The sequence below is a fragment of the Ptychodera flava genome, chromosome 9 (assembly GCF_041260155.1).
Source record: "Ptychodera flava strain L36383 chromosome 9, AS_Pfla_20210202, whole genome shotgun sequence".
In the NCBI taxonomy this organism is placed as follows: Eukaryota; Metazoa; Hemichordata; class Enteropneusta; family Ptychoderidae; genus Ptychodera; species Ptychodera flava.
Window position 1 is genome coordinate 20,895,971 of NC_091936.1, and position 18,468 is coordinate 20,914,438.

At 40.4% G+C, this 18,468-nt stretch overlaps 2 protein-coding genes across 3 annotated transcripts; one reads left to right on the plus strand and one right to left on the minus strand.

Annotated features, from left to right (window-relative positions):
* Positions 1–1,169: 1,169 nt before the first annotated feature.
* Positions 1,170–11,062, minus strand: LOC139140311 (uncharacterized). 2 transcript variants are annotated; one of them, XM_070709468.1, is made up of 6 exons: positions 10,614–11,062; positions 7,722–7,849; positions 5,978–6,090; positions 5,299–5,508; positions 4,775–4,919; positions 1,170–3,367 (listed from the first exon to the last, which is right to left on the minus strand). In XM_070709468.1, exons 1-6 carry the CDS (start codon positions 10,790–10,792, stop codon positions 3,246–3,248), a joined length of 897 nt encoding a protein of 298 aa, XP_070565569.1. In that variant the 5' UTR covers positions 10,793–11,062; the 3' UTR covers positions 1,170–3,245. The 2 variants fall into 2 exon arrangements, with proteins under 2 accessions (XP_070565569.1, XP_070565570.1); XM_070709469.1 differs by lacking the exon at positions 10,614–11,062 and adding an exon at positions 8,026–8,159.
* Positions 11,063–14,682: 3,620 nt separating this feature from the next.
* Positions 14,683–15,939, plus strand: LOC139141210 (E3 ubiquitin-protein ligase TRIM56-like). The gene has a single exon (XM_070710833.1). It carries the CDS (start codon positions 14,683–14,685, stop codon positions 15,937–15,939), a length of 1,257 nt encoding a protein of 418 aa, XP_070566934.1.
* Positions 15,940–18,468: the final 2,529 nt, after the last annotated feature.

Below are 18,468 nucleotides of genomic sequence, written 5' to 3' on the forward strand. Positions count from 1 at the left end.
TACAGTACCGAACGATACTGAAACGCAATATAAATTTTTAAATATAGGTGTTGATGATTCCAACATAGTATCCAGGATACTAATATGTTAGGACGATGCATCAATTTTCAGAGGAACTTCATGTAATCACAGAATCATGTGCCATGAAATGGGCGAAGCCGTAGACTGGCTGCCCATTAATAGAAATGAACGAGTGCGAGAATGCAAGGTATTTATCCGAAGATGGAATTAAAATGTGAAATTACTTAATAAATTTATGATGCCGTACTGGCTCGTTAGGTTAACCCAGTTGTTCGTGGAAATAATTGCATGAGCGTTTTTTTCAGCGGTTTGGCCGTTATGAAAGTTTGTGGGTTCGAAGTTCTTGTGGACTCTGCAGAGAGCAAAGAGCAGTGTATATACTATGTCAGTAGGCCGTAGGATTTGGAACGATTGGACCATGAAATTCTTGGCAATCTGCGTTTCCGTGAAATGTTTGGATTGACACTTTCACAGTTCAGCACGTCCTGGGATCTGTAGCGTCGCAAAAAAGCGGAACTGTTTTACTGGGTAATTTCCGGGAGCAGAGATCAGAGCAACAGAGCAGTTTGTACTTACTCGTTGTTAGGAACGCGAAAAACGTGGTGCTGCACGCGTTTGGTAGTTGTATAATATAGTAATGCACACACGAATTTGCGGAGGGTCGCTTGTGATTTGATAAACGGCGAAGGCTCTTGTAAGCATCACAGGGACCTTCACCGTGTGTCGAACCAACGAACGACTGTGGTTCAGAGGGGGGGGGGGGTGAAAACGGCAAACAGTATTTTCCACGCAATAGCACGAGGCATTGTCATCACTGATCCATTTTTGTTGAGAGTCTAGACTGACTTCCTCGCAATGGCACAGTTGACTCCATGTTGCCAATCACTTTGGGTAAGGCCGTTTCCATCGCCCAAAATTTCAACGCGATTTTCTTTCATTGAGGTGATTGAAAAAAGGTACAATTTGCAACCGCACTTGACAGCAATGCGAACAGCTATATATCATGTATTCCAGTTACGGTGAAATATCGTCTGGTTTTCAAAGACTTTTCTTTCTGTTGGCATGCAGAAACTGCCTTTCGTATTAATGCATTCGCAAAAACGCCAGCTGGACCAGCTCCTAGAAATAAACAGTTTTGAACAAAACCCTGTCTGACGTAACTGTGTGTCTATCCCTTGGCTTTTATTTCAATGTAAAATCAATGTATCTATAATGTAAATACAATCAAATGTTTTTTCATGAATATATAAAGTTGTGTACATTAATTATGTATATTGACGATAAAATAGCATACATAAATCGAGTAAATATAGAAATACGTGGAAATTACGGTGATCTGCGTAGATTTTGTATCAGGTACGATCACCAGTGTATAATCAAGTATCACGTGACCGAATGCAGAAGCAAGGATGGCCATTTCGGCCCCCACGGTACTGTAAATTGTTGTATATGGTCAGGTGACTTGGTTATAAATTTTACTTCAAGCTTGAAATCATTGTAAAGAGGATCGGCAGTCTAGAAACAGTCAAACGAAATGCAACGCTGGTTTGGTGGTAAATGACTATTTATCCATCGGTTTATAATGATCATGTACAACAGACCGATCACGTGGTCACTGAAAAGCATCTACGTTTATACAGCGTCATCTACTCAAAACACCACTGATACAAGATTCCTTCTCGACTACTCAATAATATGATTCTAGAGCTTCCCTTCTGTACAATGAAGATAAAAATGCCAAAGCAAAGGAGGATTTATCTTAGAATTGAGAACACAACGGTGTACATGCTCCGTTTACGAACCTGCAGTGTGCGCACCTTCAAATTGACTTAGGATGGGAGTCTGCGCAATAGCAACATTGTCTTTGACATTGTAGATGTTGTGTTGTAGACCAGACACTTTGCAGCTTTCGAAAAAAGGGGGGGGGGGGGGGGGATAGAAGTCACTCTTGTTTTCAGTAAGCAATTATTTCAAAAATGTTCCTCTACAACTGACTTTTGATTGGATGGAAACACCGATGTGTTGCTACTGTCAAAGAATGAAGCTGCACAAAGTCATATGTATTCAAAGTATTTGGGAAAACGGCGGAGTCTGCAATTTTTTTATTTAAATTTGTTTTTTGGTAACGAATTAGCCCTGTTCTTTATCTTTCAATCAAGCACGCTGACATCATTTAAGATACATTTTTTTTCAAAATGGCTTCTGTCACCGAGTCTTTTGTGTGAAACCATCAAGAAAACGGCAATATTACAATGGCACGTTCTAGTATTTTCTATAATGCAAGTCACTGGAGTTGACTAACGTGTCCTATAGTCCTCTATTCTTTAGCGTTGGTTGCTATAACATGTATTTTTCACAATTTTTGTTTTATTTTTAAGAGAAAATTTCCTGTTCTTCTCTTAAAATTCATGTCGAAACATCTGGCATCCGACATGTCAACACAGCCTGAATGTGGGTAAATATCAAATGTATTTGTTGACAACTAAATTCCAGTCCGGACTAGAATTCATCTGTCAACGATAACACTGCATGTATTACACGGTGTGCTCCGTTGGCAAGACCAATTCTTGTGTTTACACATACTTTTTAAGAAGAGGAACTGTGCCTGTTTTCTATGACTAAAACAGTGAAGGTATGATCAAGAGTTACAGCTATTGTCCGTTGAACTTTTACATTATTTTGATAAAGTGATTTTTAAGCATTTTTCGATCCCGAGTACATTCAAGATGCCACTGACACATTTTTTATGATCCAAATGAAGGCAGCCTCTTAGACCTGCAAACCTTTCTTGTCATTTTCGTGTTTGTCGAATTATTCACACTCACAGTACCATAACTTTGGAAAGAGGATCGTCAATTGGGAAAGCAAACTACTGTCTTTTTCCCATGAACCTTTAGAAAATCAAACTCATAGATTTAAATGTCCTAAGGACGAGGTATTGGTATTAATACAAAATTTGGTCGACTACAGTGTGTAATCGGTGCGAGTATCTACAGACATACTTTACTTCAAAGTGAATATAATATAGATATTTCTCTTTTGTTCCTCAGAATCCCGTAACATTAATACAACTGAGTGGAGGTTTTCCGAAGAGGAATGCTGTTTCTTTTCATCGTGGACCCTTCACTACCCCAAGTAAACCAGCCAGACGACGGAATGTTTGCAAAACGAGTCTTTACACCAGGAGGCGTTATACTTCTTCTCTGAAAGGTACAGTGTAACTCTCATACGCGATTACTCTCGCTCTCTTCCGGCGGAAGTAGTTGACGCGTGTCATTCGTTTGCATGTTGTGGTCACGCATGCTTTCCTCGTAGGTCGGAGGACGAGCTGGCTGTATCATGATCGCTGAAAGACAAAGAGAGATTGTTCGTATAGCAAAAATTCAACTAGGAGGTGCAAAATGCTTCGGTACTTATTATGGACGGATCAAGAATTGCAGCCATACAAAACACAGATCCATAGTTATGGATTTAATGGTTCAACAACACAGATGCCTGGTATACAGCCTGGCAGACGCAAAGTCACGTGACGAAGCATCAAATCCAAAAACTGTACCAACTGCGATGTGTTAAACCAAGGTATAGGGCGGGTCAAGTCTTGCATTATATAATGTGGCACTTGGGTCACATGAATATTTCTGCTACGATAGAAAGAAGACCGACACCCGAGAAATGAATTTGGTGTCGACAATAAATTCTCACGTGGCCAAATTTTTTTCATTAGGCTTGTCGGTGAAAACCGAGAGCACATGTTGACCATCTTAACGAAGATATAAAATATCACCACTTTGTGTAACGTTTGGTAATCAAAGGAAGTGCAAGAGCTTCTCCACAACTGAATACAATGATTTCAAAAACAAATATAAAATAGATATACAGCCAAGCTTACATTGCGAGACCAGCAAGCTCTTGTATTCTGCCTATACCACATTTAAGATCGCTATTGACTCTAACCAGGAAGAGTTGAAACGATTAGCGAGGCAATCCTTGTCACTTGAGATGAAGGAAATCTTGTCAGAAATTTCAGACAGTTGGGTATAACGAGTGAACCGGGGTTTCTCCATAACTCCTTTCAAAATTGTTGGCGTACACAGTTGAAGAAATGACTGCGAGGCTAACATTTTGTCATGGAGAGAAAATTATACAAATACAAAACTCGTTGCCACCGACTCTCTTAGCTTTTTAACCTTAGGCTTCAGAATTTCAGGCCAAGTTCTAACCACAGTTATCTGCTCCAACGCAGAGGATTTCATAAATTTTATGTTTTGTATTTTGAACAGCCATGTACCCTTGTTCCACCTTTGGTGTGTGCGCCGAAATTTGCAGTCCATGGACCATAGTATTTTGTACTGGAGAAATCATACGGCTACATTCCTCAATACAGAGGTCAGAGGTAGGGACAATTTGTCAATGATAAGATTTTATCACAATAACATTAATCCTGGTGCTCTTGTTCAACACTTTCACGCACCTGTCTGCGCCGAAGACACTACAATTTACAAATTATTCACACTGTATAATGTTGTTTCGAAATAGCTTATCATAAATTAGATTTTGATATCTAGACATTACTGCCGATAATTAAAACTTCAAATTGGGAATAGGCGAGCTTTATGCTTGTCGAATCAACAGGGCATACAGGTACTGGCCTACTTTGTAATGGAACTTAGTCGTTGATAGGTCCAGCTAAAATACATCCCAGGTGTGAAGTCCTTTTGCGGAAAAGAATTAGAATTTCATGACGTCATCTTACCTGCCGGTCGTTCGATGTATTCGTTGTGAACAGCTGATGCAGCTGCCGCCTGTAAATACGGGGCGACTATGTGTTCTGGGATCATTAAGGTGACCTCACCACCGATGGTGATCTCTATGTCTTCGCAAGTAACACCTCGGTGAATCTGCACAGATCAGAAGATAGCAGCGTTGTCATATATGAACTTGGTGTCATAAAAGATGGAGAAATTACCTGAGCAACTATCGATCAAATTTACAGAATCTGAAGTATTGACCAAAATGTGGTTAACCTATGGATTAAGCATCCCCGACCATACTCCCAACTTCATGTCGAAATGCCAAGTTTTCAACTTGTCAACACAGCTTACATCGTAATGTCAAAGGTCATCGACGATGCCTGAATTTTAGTGCAGAGAAGAAAAAGAATTCATTTGTCAACAATAAAATTGTAAGTAATAAGAAAACGTCTTCGTGTCATTTCACGATAGGAAATTATATTATATATATATATGAAAAGTTTACCCTTCGAAGTGTGCAACTTACCGCATAGCATGGACATGTGAGAAGGCAACACGGCAGGCAAAGAACCCACCACGGGGCTGTCTCTCGGGTACAGCGGAAACACGACGCATACTTGCTGCTATTCGTGATGCAAACCCGGCCGTATTTACCGAATATGCTCCCTGAGCAAGACCCACTGGACTGCTGCGAGGCAACCGAGTACCACTCCCTCACTGGAGTAGTGAAATCAAACTGGAAAAAAAAAAGAACAGACTCTGAGATGCCATTCAGCGGTTGACCTTGTGAACTTTTCTTGAATTCTTTTGATAATTTTGGACCAAATGGACATCACATTTCATTGACTACGGTTTATTATCAAAATTTTGGCAAAAATCTGACCAAAAATTTGACTAGGATGTATTTTCGAAAGGCGGCAAAAATTGACATTGGCGCTCAAAGGGTTAAGAAAAAGGGGCGAAGAAAATATGAGAAAACAATAGGAAGGAAATATTGGAGTATTCAACTTCTGAATCTTTACCGTTCCCGTTCAAAAATATGAAATCTTGGATGCGATTGCGAGTACTTTTAGGAATAACATGTCCTATCTAGGATCATAATATAACAATATCAGGTGCTCTTCCTTTTGGGACTTTGGTGAGGCAGGGCAAATCGAATGCACACAGAACGGGTAAACAGTGCTTCACAACCCAGCTTTTTTTACCTCAATACTGAAGTCCTTTCCTTCTCCCATCAGCCTCTTCGCTTCACCGAACCCTCGTTCAAGCTGTTGTCGTATCTGTGGGTGTCTAGTGTTCACGAGGACCGCAAAATAGACTGTGAAGAAATCGAGCAGAAACCGGTAACTTAACGCGCGTGTGCGGTTAACATGGACAGAACGGCGTATTGCAGACTTCTATGAATTTTCATCAGAAGAGGACTGTAACCGTTATTTCTGAGAATATGAGAGTCCGATAAAAGTATTATGCTGTCAGTGTGAAGTTAGGGTAGAAGGTAAATGAAATGAAAACTTTGACATGTCTGCTGCCCCTCGATAAAATCTCATATTTTTGCTATGGTGTGGGGTAGCCTCGATAAAATCTCATACTTTACCATGGTTTGTTGCAGCCTCGACAAAATCTCAGACAACTAGTTGTCTCAGGTAAAATGACGGGGGAAGCCCGACAGTTTCAAACTTTCCACCCTGAACAATACCATCGGACGCGTGTATATGAAGGCTAGAGTATCAACAAACAGACGAGACAAAATTATGACCAAAGCTCAAGCGACACTCAAGCGACACGAATGAGCAGTTTAAAAACGTGAATTTTTCAGCGAATTGGCGATCCACAAGAACTGGATGCAGGTTTCCTTCGACACGTGTATGAACATGGGAATACTGACCACATTATACCATGAAAACGCAAGCACAAAATGTTCGTCCAAAAGCAACCTACACGGCAGTGTTAACCATTGTCAAATCGATTTGTCTGTCCTGGCGACAGAATACGAAGCAAAAAAACAGTACAATAATCAGCAGGTTTCGCATGGATGATCGAGTGTTCTACACTCGGTACCGTGTCTAGAATAAATGTCAAAATACAAAACAAAATGCGTTTCCGAACCGATACACTCGGTAATGTTATATTTGGTGTGTGTAAATTATATGCATCATGTAATTGACACCAGTCCTTTGTATTTTTCAGTTAATTGTTTCTCTTATGAACACAATGGAAATGTTTCAAACTTTTGATTATCCCAGCACAATAATTCGTGTATTAATTGTCTGTATTGTTTTTTTCTGTATCTGAATACACTGTGCTAAATATATCAAATCAAAAATAAAATTACCCTTGTCACTGATTCTGCGCACTTTTCAGAATGAGTTGCAAGATGCACGCCTGCGGGAGAGAGAAGTGGCGGAAAGCGGTACTGTGCGCAAACTCAGTATCGATGGACTCGATTACAGACGCAGCGGTAATCAAATAGTTCTCGATTTCTTCCGAAAATGGAATTCAGGACGTTGAGCTATATTGCTCACTTTCGTTCCTGCTCCCATTGCAATTGCTGCCGAGGGCACGTCCTCGATCGTGAGTGCCAATGACGGGAGCTTTCAAGAGGCGAGGTTTTAATCTTTTATAATAGTTCCATTATTTTTTTGTTCTGTATAAAAACAACACGTTTTCCCATTCCTCTGCCCGAAGTACTTCATTAAAATACGAGTAAATGCCTCCTGTACAATATGCAATGTAAGTTATCATTGACAAATAAATCAAAATGTGAATTGTAATTCAGTTGTCAATGACATTGGACACACACACACACGATTGCAAGCTACACAGTGAAGTTAAACAACAGGGCATTTCGTCAAGATTTTTGAATTACTGCGAGACAGGGTAGTTCAGGGGCAAAACCTACACACTGTAAAATACACCAAAAGTTACGGTTGATGGAGCTTTAATACTCACTTTTATATACAATTGTGACAACTCCAAGAGCAACTCTCCTCGTACAGAACACGTCAAGAAACATAGGTTTGCTGAGAATGCTCTGCCGCCAGTTTTCCAGTTCATCTTCGTTGTTTACTTTGATCGTTCTGAAAATAAATAGTTCGAACCAGTTAGACGGCGCCGCCGCCAACATTTCAAAAAATATGATGTACCTTCAACATGCTTCGCGGATCAAGGTATGTCGGTCGGTTACTTATTATTGGTCCAGGCGCAATAAGAAAAGAAACCAGTCAACTACATAACGATTAAGTTTGTAACATACACGAGAAACACGGTCGGGGGGCACATTGTCGCTATACTGAGAAATTCGAAGCACAGCAACTTTTATTTTCACATTCACATCCGTTCATGGTGAAAGTGTTCCGAAGACCGAACGTTTACCCATTTTACATTCGCGTGTACGACGGGTCACCACGGGCGCACTCATGGGTCAACTGTGCTGAACGTAGTTGATAGACTAAATGTAATATCTTTTACCGACAATAACCTTTGTTTTGTACAATTGGTTTGAGGCTTATATTTACATACTTTCGGAGCTGTTATTAGAGGTAATTAAAGGGACAATGTCGCCCATTTTTCATGAATTTTATATGATACGAGATACTACTTATACTGTTTGACATGTTGAAAGACACTGAATGAATGGGTGACCATGCATATATTCGACCCCGGTTTTAGACAGACACATGAAAACATCGCGAGAATGAATTAATGGTCATGACCATTAATTCATTCTCGCGATGGTTTCACTTATTTTGTCTTAAACCGGGGTCGAATATATGCATGGTCACCCATTCATTCAGTGTCTTTCAACATGTCAAACAATATTGATTGTATTTTGTATCAAACAAAATTTATGAAAAATGGGCGACTTTGTCCCTTTAAACGCTTAACTTGATATTATAATTTGCCTGTAGTCCCGACTGAGCTCTCTTTGGCGGCGGATACAGTATTGCTACAATGACTTCCCTGGAATTACACCAAAGCGACGCGGTCTCGGGAGCTTGTTTTGTGAAACTAATTTGTTAAAATAATACAAAACTTTTTTTGACAACCGAGTCATGTTGTCCCCATAATGTGCATAATGTTCCCCAAAATAAACAGTGGTTGGACACGGTGTCCCCTGGTTTAAAATTCCTGGTTGCAACACTGTTTAATTGTCTCTTCCATTTACCAACGGTTTGACAAGTTATTTCATGTTTCGTATTTGCCTATGCATACATATATAGCGAGTTTTTTAAACCTAAACGGAAGTATGGAAAATGAAAATAACAATTGCACAGAGACAATTGAAACCCTTTTCACCACGGGGGGCGGGTCTGAACAAGTCCGTGCCGGGCCTGTAGAAGCCAAAGAATAAAAATTGCATGTTTGGTTCTAAACATGCAGTTTAGTTTGCAATCGACCACAGCTTGGAAAACGATAAAAAATTGGCGTGCATGTACAGCACAAGTTTTAATCACATCTTCATTTTTTTTTTTGGAAATATCGTGAGAGACTTGATTTTAGTGGTACTACGATGTACCTCTTAATTTCGCAAACCGACCGGAGAAAGTGTTCTCAAGATGGCGTTCTTCCGATTGTGACCCTTTCACGAAGGATCTACATCAACATTTTTGCCGGCTGGTGTATCTCACCTGGCGGGTGACATTAAAAATACATGATAGACAGATATACTGAGACAAATTGAAGGTACGGTAGGGCAGAGGGAGAGAATAGAGTGAGACAGAAACAGAAAGAGGGAGACTGTTTTGCATCTTCACGCATTTTGTAATTTTGTGTTTAGACTTTCATTTATATCCAATTTGGTTGGTTGAAAGGGAGGGATCGTCGGGACTACGCTAAAAATCGCACGAGACCCATGCGACCAAACATAACTACGTATCCTAGGTACTTTGGCGATTGATGAAAGTTAAAACGTGTTTGTCATAGTGTACATTGTAAAATTTAAATGTTGCAGTTATGTTGACGCTATGCATCTACATATCATGCACGGAATACCTTGTTTGTACACATGAAAGCCATATAGGCACATTTCCGGTGACCCCCTCCCCTTAACTTAAAGGCGATAAACGTGCAATTCTTCTAGTTCTATTTCACTCCGTGAAATTACAAAAGCCTGAAAAATGTGACAATCGATATAGACATAGCTGACACTAGAGAGATAGTTCGTACAGGTCTAAGAATAGGAATGATTTAGGCCAGAAGTTACGTGAGCCATACCGTTTTTGTTGCTTTTGAATTTCAAGTCTTTGAAATCCACTCAGTAGCCGAAAACGTTTCCCTATGCCATGCAAGAGGATCGATGATTTACGAGTATCACGCGCTGTCACTGCTTTTAGGTCAATGACCTTTCACCTAGATAAGACTTACTCATCTCACGCGATTGAAGAACCGTGTTCAAATTAAGTGACACCTTGCATTTGTCTCAAGACATATCTATCAATCTCCCAAAATTAAAGGGTCCCATGGTATTGAAGGGAACCCCCCCCCCCCCCGGCCAACGATATTTCACAACCACCCAGTTTCTGAAGAAGACCTCCATGATCTAAGGGAAACAGCGTTCATGATAAGTTGAGCGCCACACAGCAGTGCTATTTCATTTCGGGTCTTTCCCACTCATATCGACAGAAGTACGCAGTCTGATGTAATGAATATGGTTGATGATTGCAACATTCCAGGGTAGGTGGTAGGCGGTTTGATTTACCATTAGCCTAATGACAGTAGCATTGTTAGGAGAAACAGTGCTGTCAGCCTCAGTGACGGCTTAAGTGGTCCGTCCACCGTGCTCGAGTCAACTTCCGTGTTCGAGGCAGCAGTGGCGGTAATTTGGGAAGAAGGACGCCTTACCCTCCATGGGAGCTTCGAAATGTGTATTTGTATCGGCTGGAGTGTAGAAACACGTTGACTCTGTTCGGGTCGTGCCGCACGCCATCGGGACAAACCTGGAAACAGCTGGGGAGACTGCCTAAAAAGTCCGGCATGGAGGACACAGCAATCATCATGTCGTCCGACATTGGTGACACCATTCTCGCTTGCACACGTACTGACGTAGGTACACACAGTTGCCTCAGTTACAAACTCTTGCAACACTCAGTGCAACAACCTGGTCGTCCGTAATGGCTAACTGGCGTCTATAGGTCCTTTATTGTCGCTCGGACCGGTAAAAGCATGCGGTGACGAAACGCCGCTCGCGCTCGCTTGCTCGATATCCGCCTCAGATATCCGCGAAGACTTCAACTTATCTATGACGTAGTCGAGTCGAGAGTTGTTTACCTGTTGTGACCTTCGAGTGAACTATGACCAGGGAGCCTCGTTTTCGGTAACCATCGACATGACTGTACAACGCTTTGAGTGTTAGGCACGCCGCGCCGGGTTCCATAAAAAATTACGGACAACGTAAATAATTTCAACAATACAAGGTGTTTTGTCGTCATCTACAGGACAGAATTTAATCTTAAAACATACACATGTTCATTTTCATGCAAATACGGAGGCAACTTCGTCTCGTGAAATTCTCAAGCCAAGTTTCTTAAAGCTCTATTGAGCGTAAGGAATAAAAACAGAAAATCACGGCACTCCTTCTGTGTTATCATGCTTACTTGTTCCTTTCAAAACTTAGATATATAACGAAATGAATATCCATGGGTTTCATCTTACCCTTTCGAACGTTATAAAATCAGCTTATATATCTTCACTTCAGCAGGTGGAAAAAAACCCCACAATTATATCGTGTGAATATAAACAAATTTGCTGAAGATGTTTCCTAGATATGAGTAGGCCTATATCACAGAGTCTGTTTTCAATATATTGTGTGTACGAGCCTTCGGTAGGAATATGAGGGTGATCAAATTTGGCACATTTATATATCATTTTGAGGTGCACGAACCCCTGAATGTCGATATCTGTCATTGGTCACAAAGTAAGTTTGCATCAGGAGAGGGCGTACATCTTCCCTCTGGACTTTTGAGTAGTTGGCCTATTTATAGATGGTCGTGGTATATTCTACAGATTTTCCAATTCCATGAAATGAAATTTTGTCCATCGCAATTGGAGGTGCACGAATGTAATCAATCACCCTCTGTTCGTTTTGCATACTATGTAGCTCCTTAGGAAACAGTGCCTTGAATCACAGAGAAACAAAATTCTTGCAATAATTCGGGTAAATTCGGAAAAACTTACAGTATGTTATCACCGCAATTTTAACTGTGACGTTTGAACGTTAACGAAGCTGATTGGGTTACTTAGTCGTGCTCTTTTTGTCTTTATAAACTTTGATTTTATTTTTTAAACTCGTACATACACGTGAAGAAAGCTATCAGACATAATGCGCCTCGGTGATAGATATTCAGAATCATCATCTCATCTCATTTCAAGAGTTGATAAAATATCGGGCAATTTATTTTTCGTTGGCAAAATCTGTATGCAAGGTCACCCCTGTTGTTTATTCTGAATTTGAACGGGAAAGGTTTATATAAAGTTTCCCGGAACTTTCGAGCGAGAGATTAAGTCAATCAAATTTGAGACGCGTGCCAAAGCGAAAGGCCAAAAACGAAAGGTTCAAGTTGCCAACTTCTAATGCTCACACGCATCGATTTAGACTAGCAAAGTCTGCCTTCCGTATTCACGTTCACTTGAAAAAGAAAAAAAATATGACTTGTGATGATTACAATGTGCAACCGATGGTAGAAAATATCGAAGTATGTAGGGATCGCTCACACATGCACTGTACGATTTTTGAATACTGAACTTATCGTCGTCATCTCATTTTGCATCAGAATTACTGTTGCATTTCGACTGGTCATGCTGATCTGTTTTATGGGTAGGTCTCGTGAGGTAACACATATTCAAAATTAAAACAAAACTGCAAATGTTTCTCCATCATTTTTGATACAAAAATGCATAAAAATAAAAAAATATACAATTCTGAATATTAATTTTAAGAATACAAGTAATATCTGGTGGATCTGCATCGACATTATTGGATCGAACACAGGAATATGATTTTATATATTGCAGCTTGATTCGATGGATACCGAGTATTCGAAGGAACTTTTTGTGATACACAAATACAACGTTGCGAAAATTGATTTTAATTGTATTAATTTTAGAATTATCTTACCCCTCCAGGCCCATAATGGAAGACAGTGCCCCGCAAAGTTTGCTTTGAAATTCGTCCATTATGGGCCTGGATGGGTACATTATCGCACGGTCCCTCCACGATCTCGCTATTATTTTATAGGTTTGGCAATGCCAGTGAATATGGGGATGGAGAAAACATCCCGGGCCACAAAGCTCGAGAATCGATAACATTATCAGTAATAATCTCTGGGTGGCGTCACAAACTTCACTGGTGACAAAGCTATAATATAATCTTTAAGGTAGTATGCGCCTCGAAAGTGAAAGTCTTAAACTTTTGCTCAAACTTTATATTTCCTCAAGGAATCTTTCAACCATACTCTTTCAAAATGAACGATAAAAATCGAGGGTCACCGTGAAAATTTGGTACAAGAGGAAAAGATTACCCAAGATTTCCCGATATTTGAAATTCAAAATGGCCGCCATCCCTGTGTTAACTCTATAAAGAAAAATAAAATTTTCGATTTTCGAAAAAGACGGTCAAAATTTTTTTACATCAAAGCTTTTAAATGACTCCATACAAGTGGTAAATCAGAAAAGAATTGTAAAAATTTGGGAGTGCGATTATCTGTCCCCGAAGCACATTCTATACGTTATCTGAAAACGCAATATCAACACAGGAGGAGAAGCAGAAGAACAACGACAAACTAAGACGTAAAGCTCCTTTCTCCCTGCTTTTAAATCGCGTCGGCAAATAATTCTGGTTTTTAGGTAAGCGCAAGTTTGCAGAGTATAAATAACATACATCTCTTATACGTTGCGTTTATCATTTGAACATAGCTGCTGATATGTTGCATCGTTGATCAGATGCTATAGACGTGTTAGTATTTTGCTGCTAAAAAAATAAAAAAGTTTTTTTTTCTGGCGTTGTTTGGCCCAAGCGGTGTCCAAAGGTGCTTTCTTTTATAAAGGAGGATGGGCCAGTGAAAATCGTGGGGGGGGGGGGGGGGGAGTCATTATATTCAACGTCACGGTGCCCCTTCCCGTATTTCCCTTGTAACACGTGACTCCATCCTAATCCGGGTTTGTAAGTTTGCAAATATTTTTCCTTAATAAATATGTTGACTTTGCATATTATAAATTATTAGATTATAAATCACACCGCTTTTGGTGTTTTTTGTATAGCTAACAGCTGAACATGGTGATTTTTAAAGCCATAATAACACTTGTTCTGTCTATAATATCATTTTCAAAGTTAGATAGAGAAACCTGCAAATTTACTACTGATATTTTTCCGAAAAACGTTTGTTTCGTGGCTGTTTACATTTTTGAATGTGTGAGTGGGGTTAACGCGATGATTTGTATTATGTTTTCATATTAAATGTGTGAGTGGGGTGAACGCAGCGATACAGGGAGGGGGGTTCACCCATGAATCCGGCAGAAACTAATTCACTATTGCGCAGACTCAAAGGTAACGCGTTTGATCGCTAGGAAGACCTGCACCAGTGGGCGGCCAAATTTCGAATAGGTTTGTATGAAATTGAAGAGATTCAAGAGAAATTGTCGCAACTGATTTTATTTTTTAAAACTTCAATGACTTTAACCAAGTCTAGTTTCAAACCTGACCCCATTTGTCCTTAAATTGCATTTGTATAAATGCAGTCAATCATTATGCAGATTTTTAAATAAATATGCCATCTGCATGGACGTATATCTTCATATTCGAAAGGCAAGGTCAAAATTGCGCTGCCAGCTATGCAGCGCCCCCGACGTTTGCAAGAAACAGGGTGATGATTTCCCGCGTCTTCTGAGTTCGCTGAAGGACTTAGAGTTCATCAAGATGGCGACAAGAGAAGAGTCGAAGCTTTTAAAGGAAATGGACGAAAATTTCCTGATTTGTAGCATTTGTTCCGAGCGGTACAAGAAGGCCAAAATATTGCCATGTCTGCACAGCTTTTGCGAGCACTGCCTACGACAACTCGTCAACAAAACCGGCAAGTTAAACTGCCCCATGTGTAGACGTTCCCATAAAGTTCCAGATGGCGGCGTGGTTCGGCTCTCAAACAACAGATTCATCACCGAGCTCGTAGAATTCTTCGAAAAGCGAGACGGTAGAGAGTCTGCTGATGACAACAAGTGCGATGGATGTCAACGAAAGGAGTCCACGAAACACTGCATTGAGTGCAGATTTGACCTATGCGATGTCTGTGCTGACGCCCATACCAGACTACCCTGTACCCGATCTCACCGAGTCCTGGAATTAGGTGCGTACAGACGCAGGCAGACCGAAGATCCAGCCTCGATCCAGCCGCCTCTCCACTGTGACAAGCACACTGTTCACCCCGTTACGTACTACTGTGATTCGTGCGATCAACCTATTTGTCTGGAATGCACAATCCTTGACCACCCACGACCGGAACACACATGCCGTTATCTGGACGACGCCGCGGCCGACTATGCACAAGATCTGCGGAAGATGCTATCGACGCTGGCAGCCAAGAGAAAGGAGTCAAAGGCGAGTAAAGCAGCTGTGCAAAAGGTATCTGAGGTGCTTGACGTACGCTTCGAAGGGGAGAGCGCAAAGCTACACGCTCATGCGTATAGGATCGTCGACAAAGTCACTCAGCTGATTCGAAAGAATGAATTAAAGCTGGTTGACGAGTTATGTAATGAGTACGATAGGAGAAAAAGAAGTCTTAACGCTCAGCTGAAGGACATCACTCTCAAGGAAGCTGATCTCGAAAACGCCCTGAAATTTGCTGAGAACTTGATGCAATATGGGAATGCCGCTCAGCTAATGTCGGCAAAGAAGGGGACCGTCACTCAGATTGGAGAACTCTTGAGAATGAAGACGAAAATTGAAGCGAAGGAAGATGATTACCTTGAGTTCCGTAGCGTTGACAACTTCTGCGACGGCAAAGCTCTGGGTCAAATTCTGAAATTCACCAGCCCACGATCACCGTCACCGCCTGCGAACGCCCTGGGTTGGACTGAAAAACGGACGGACATGTTGCAGAGTCGCGGCGACCGAAGCTTGGATGTGGAAATATCGTTCCATAATAAAAGAAAACACAAGGGAAAGAAATGCAAGTCCTAAACGTGCACAGAGTGACTCTATCGGGGTTAATTCTCAAGTAACTGGCAGCGCCGAGCAAACCCGTGAAAATTAAGTGAAAGTTTCTGGGATTTTCGGAGAACGGGCTGAGGCCGGGGGGAGACGGGTACTCCTATTATCGGAATACAACTTCCCACCCTGTCAAGTTGGCTTATGTTCAACGCGGAGTTAGTCACGAAAGGAACATCGAATTTTAAAGGTACTTTATTTTGAATGGTTCAGGAAAAATGAAAGAAATCGTTTCAGAAAGTAAATCTTGTGTTAACCATGCATGGTCAACAAATCACAGTCACGTTTTACGTTAATCGTTCGGATACAAGGTGACATTCTTCAATAAGGAAGACTCATCTTTTTTGCTTGTATTTTCCTTAATGTTAGTTTTTTACACACACTCAGTACATTTCCATATGTTTTGAGGAAATCATACTAATTGACGATGACGTATTTTCAAGTATAAATTTGGTAATGGTTATGCGTCACTTATATTGTGTTTTTGGTATATTTTCTTCTCAGTGACTGGCTTCGCATTAGCGCCTGTCGAAATGTAAGAAAAGCTGCGTTTTCCGACAACTTTGAGACTCCAAGTCTTCAACTTTTTTCATGTGATATTGATAAAGTTCAATTTGCCAAGGGGTATTAATCTAACGTCTCGTCTGTATATGGCATGTTATTCGAATCGTTTTGGGTTAATTAATGTAGTATACCTGACTTTTGCTCAAGATTTCCTTTATGAAATGTTCAACCGTACTTTTACCAAATCGGTAATAAAAATCAGGGTCACTGTGCAGAGTTTGGAACGAGAGAAACAAGTTACCTAATATTTACCAATATTTGAAACTCAAAATGGCTGCCATTTCTGTGTTAACTTAGACTGAAATATCCTTCGCTCAAGGACGCATACGCTCTTTTTTTTAAAAAAAGATAAATTTATTTCATCAAATTCGCAATAAAACAGATCTACATAACTGTGAATGCGTTAAAATTACAATGCAACTTGTCTGAAAAAAAACTCGAAAAATCATTCATTTAGCTACAAAGATCATCATATAAATGCATTCAGGATGCATTCTTCAGGACGCATGCGCTCTCGTAACAGGGAACCAGACTACAGGGGAGCGTAGAGAGCGCCTTCGAGCGACGGAACTTCCATTCTAGTGTTAACGGTGTGGGAAATAAATGTTCGATTTTAAACAAACTATTATTAACACTGTGATCATTTTTTCTTACTTTGAGAACTGTAAGTCGAGAACCCACAAGTGGTAGATCAGGAAAGAGTTGTAAAAGTTTGAAATTTACACTCAGTTTACCATTGCCATACAAACATCACTATATCCCGTCGATGAAAAAAGGGGGAAAAGGTAAATTTATGGATTTCCTTCCACGGAAGGATCACATTTCAGTCGTACAATTTCATGTTGCACTTTAGGTTCTGAGCTGTGCCTAATCATGGATGACTGTGGTACTATTTCAGTGAGACTTCGCTGAAGATGAGGGCGCTGGTGTACGATAACTGATTCTGAACGCCCTGCATAATAATCCTGTTGACTTTGTCATAGGCAAACTATCGTGAGCACCTTTACGATCATGCAACTTTCACTTGTAGCAATAAAAGATGGGAAAATGACCTTACCCTGCCTCCCTGAAATAAACAAGACGCCCTCAATAGGCGATGTTCAATCTGACACGATTGGAACTAATTTGGGATAATTGGATTTTTATTTTTTGCAAATTTCTCAAAAGTGTTTGGTGTCATATAGCTGAATGTTGTAATATTGCAAATTACTCATAAAAACAAGTGTGTAACTTAAAAAGAAAAGCAGATGAGATAACATTTGTAGATGAAATCGACATTACTTCACCATCCAATTATCCCAAATTAGTTCCAATTGCGTTAATGTTTAAATTTCTAAATACACCTTACGGGTCGTCGATCATAAAAGTCGATGCGCGAGAAACGCAAATTCCTTGATTTTGGTGTCAACCCGTCAAAACGAAACTTCTGAAATGCGACATGAGTATAAGACAAACTGTTTTGTCTATGTACGGAGAATACTAACATGTCTTCAACACACACGTTGCGCAAAATATGCACATGAATATAGATTGATTAAACATAATAATATTTTACTTTTTCAACGTTCCGAGTTGTCTATATTCCTCTCTCAGAATTCAAACCATCCTTTTGCATTGTATGTTGTTGTTATTTGTGTCCTCAATGACGCGGAGGTAGAACAGTGTCCGGGCCGCCATCATCACACTTAGCGGAGTCTGCACGTGAAAAGCCGCACACTGATACGTACCCAATCCCTGTAGGCCTACTGTCATTCTTTTTCTTCTGTCGTGTTTCTCTCTACAGTTCTCCTTATCGGTCTGATTTTTGAATTTATATGTGTCTTCACCGGTCTTCGACACCTGCGCCAATAGGGCAGTTGACCACGAATAGATGACATTTGTGATTTTGCCAATGACGGGATACAACGCGCGAATACGATATAATTCAGAAAATGTCGA

What these genes read in the sequence shown, in the direction of transcription:
- LOC139141210 (XM_070710833.1), top strand. Translation starts at nt 14,683, where the DNA reads ATGGCGACAAGAGAAGAGTCGAAGCTTTTAAAGGAAATGGACGAAAAT.
- LOC139140311 (XM_070709468.1), bottom strand. Translation starts at nt 10,792, where the DNA reads ATGGTGTCACCAATGTCGGACGACATGATGATTGCTGTGTCCTCCATG. An exon ending in TGTCACAATTGTATATAAAA is followed by an intron (nt 6,091 to 7,721) that starts GTGAGTATTAAA and finishes ATTTCTTCACAG; the next exon opens with TCTATTTTGCGGTCCTCGTG. An exon ending in TCACATGTCCATGCTATGCG is followed by an intron (nt 4,920 to 5,298) that starts GTAAGTTGCACA and finishes TGATCTGTGCAG; the next exon opens with ATTCACCGAGGTGTTACTTG.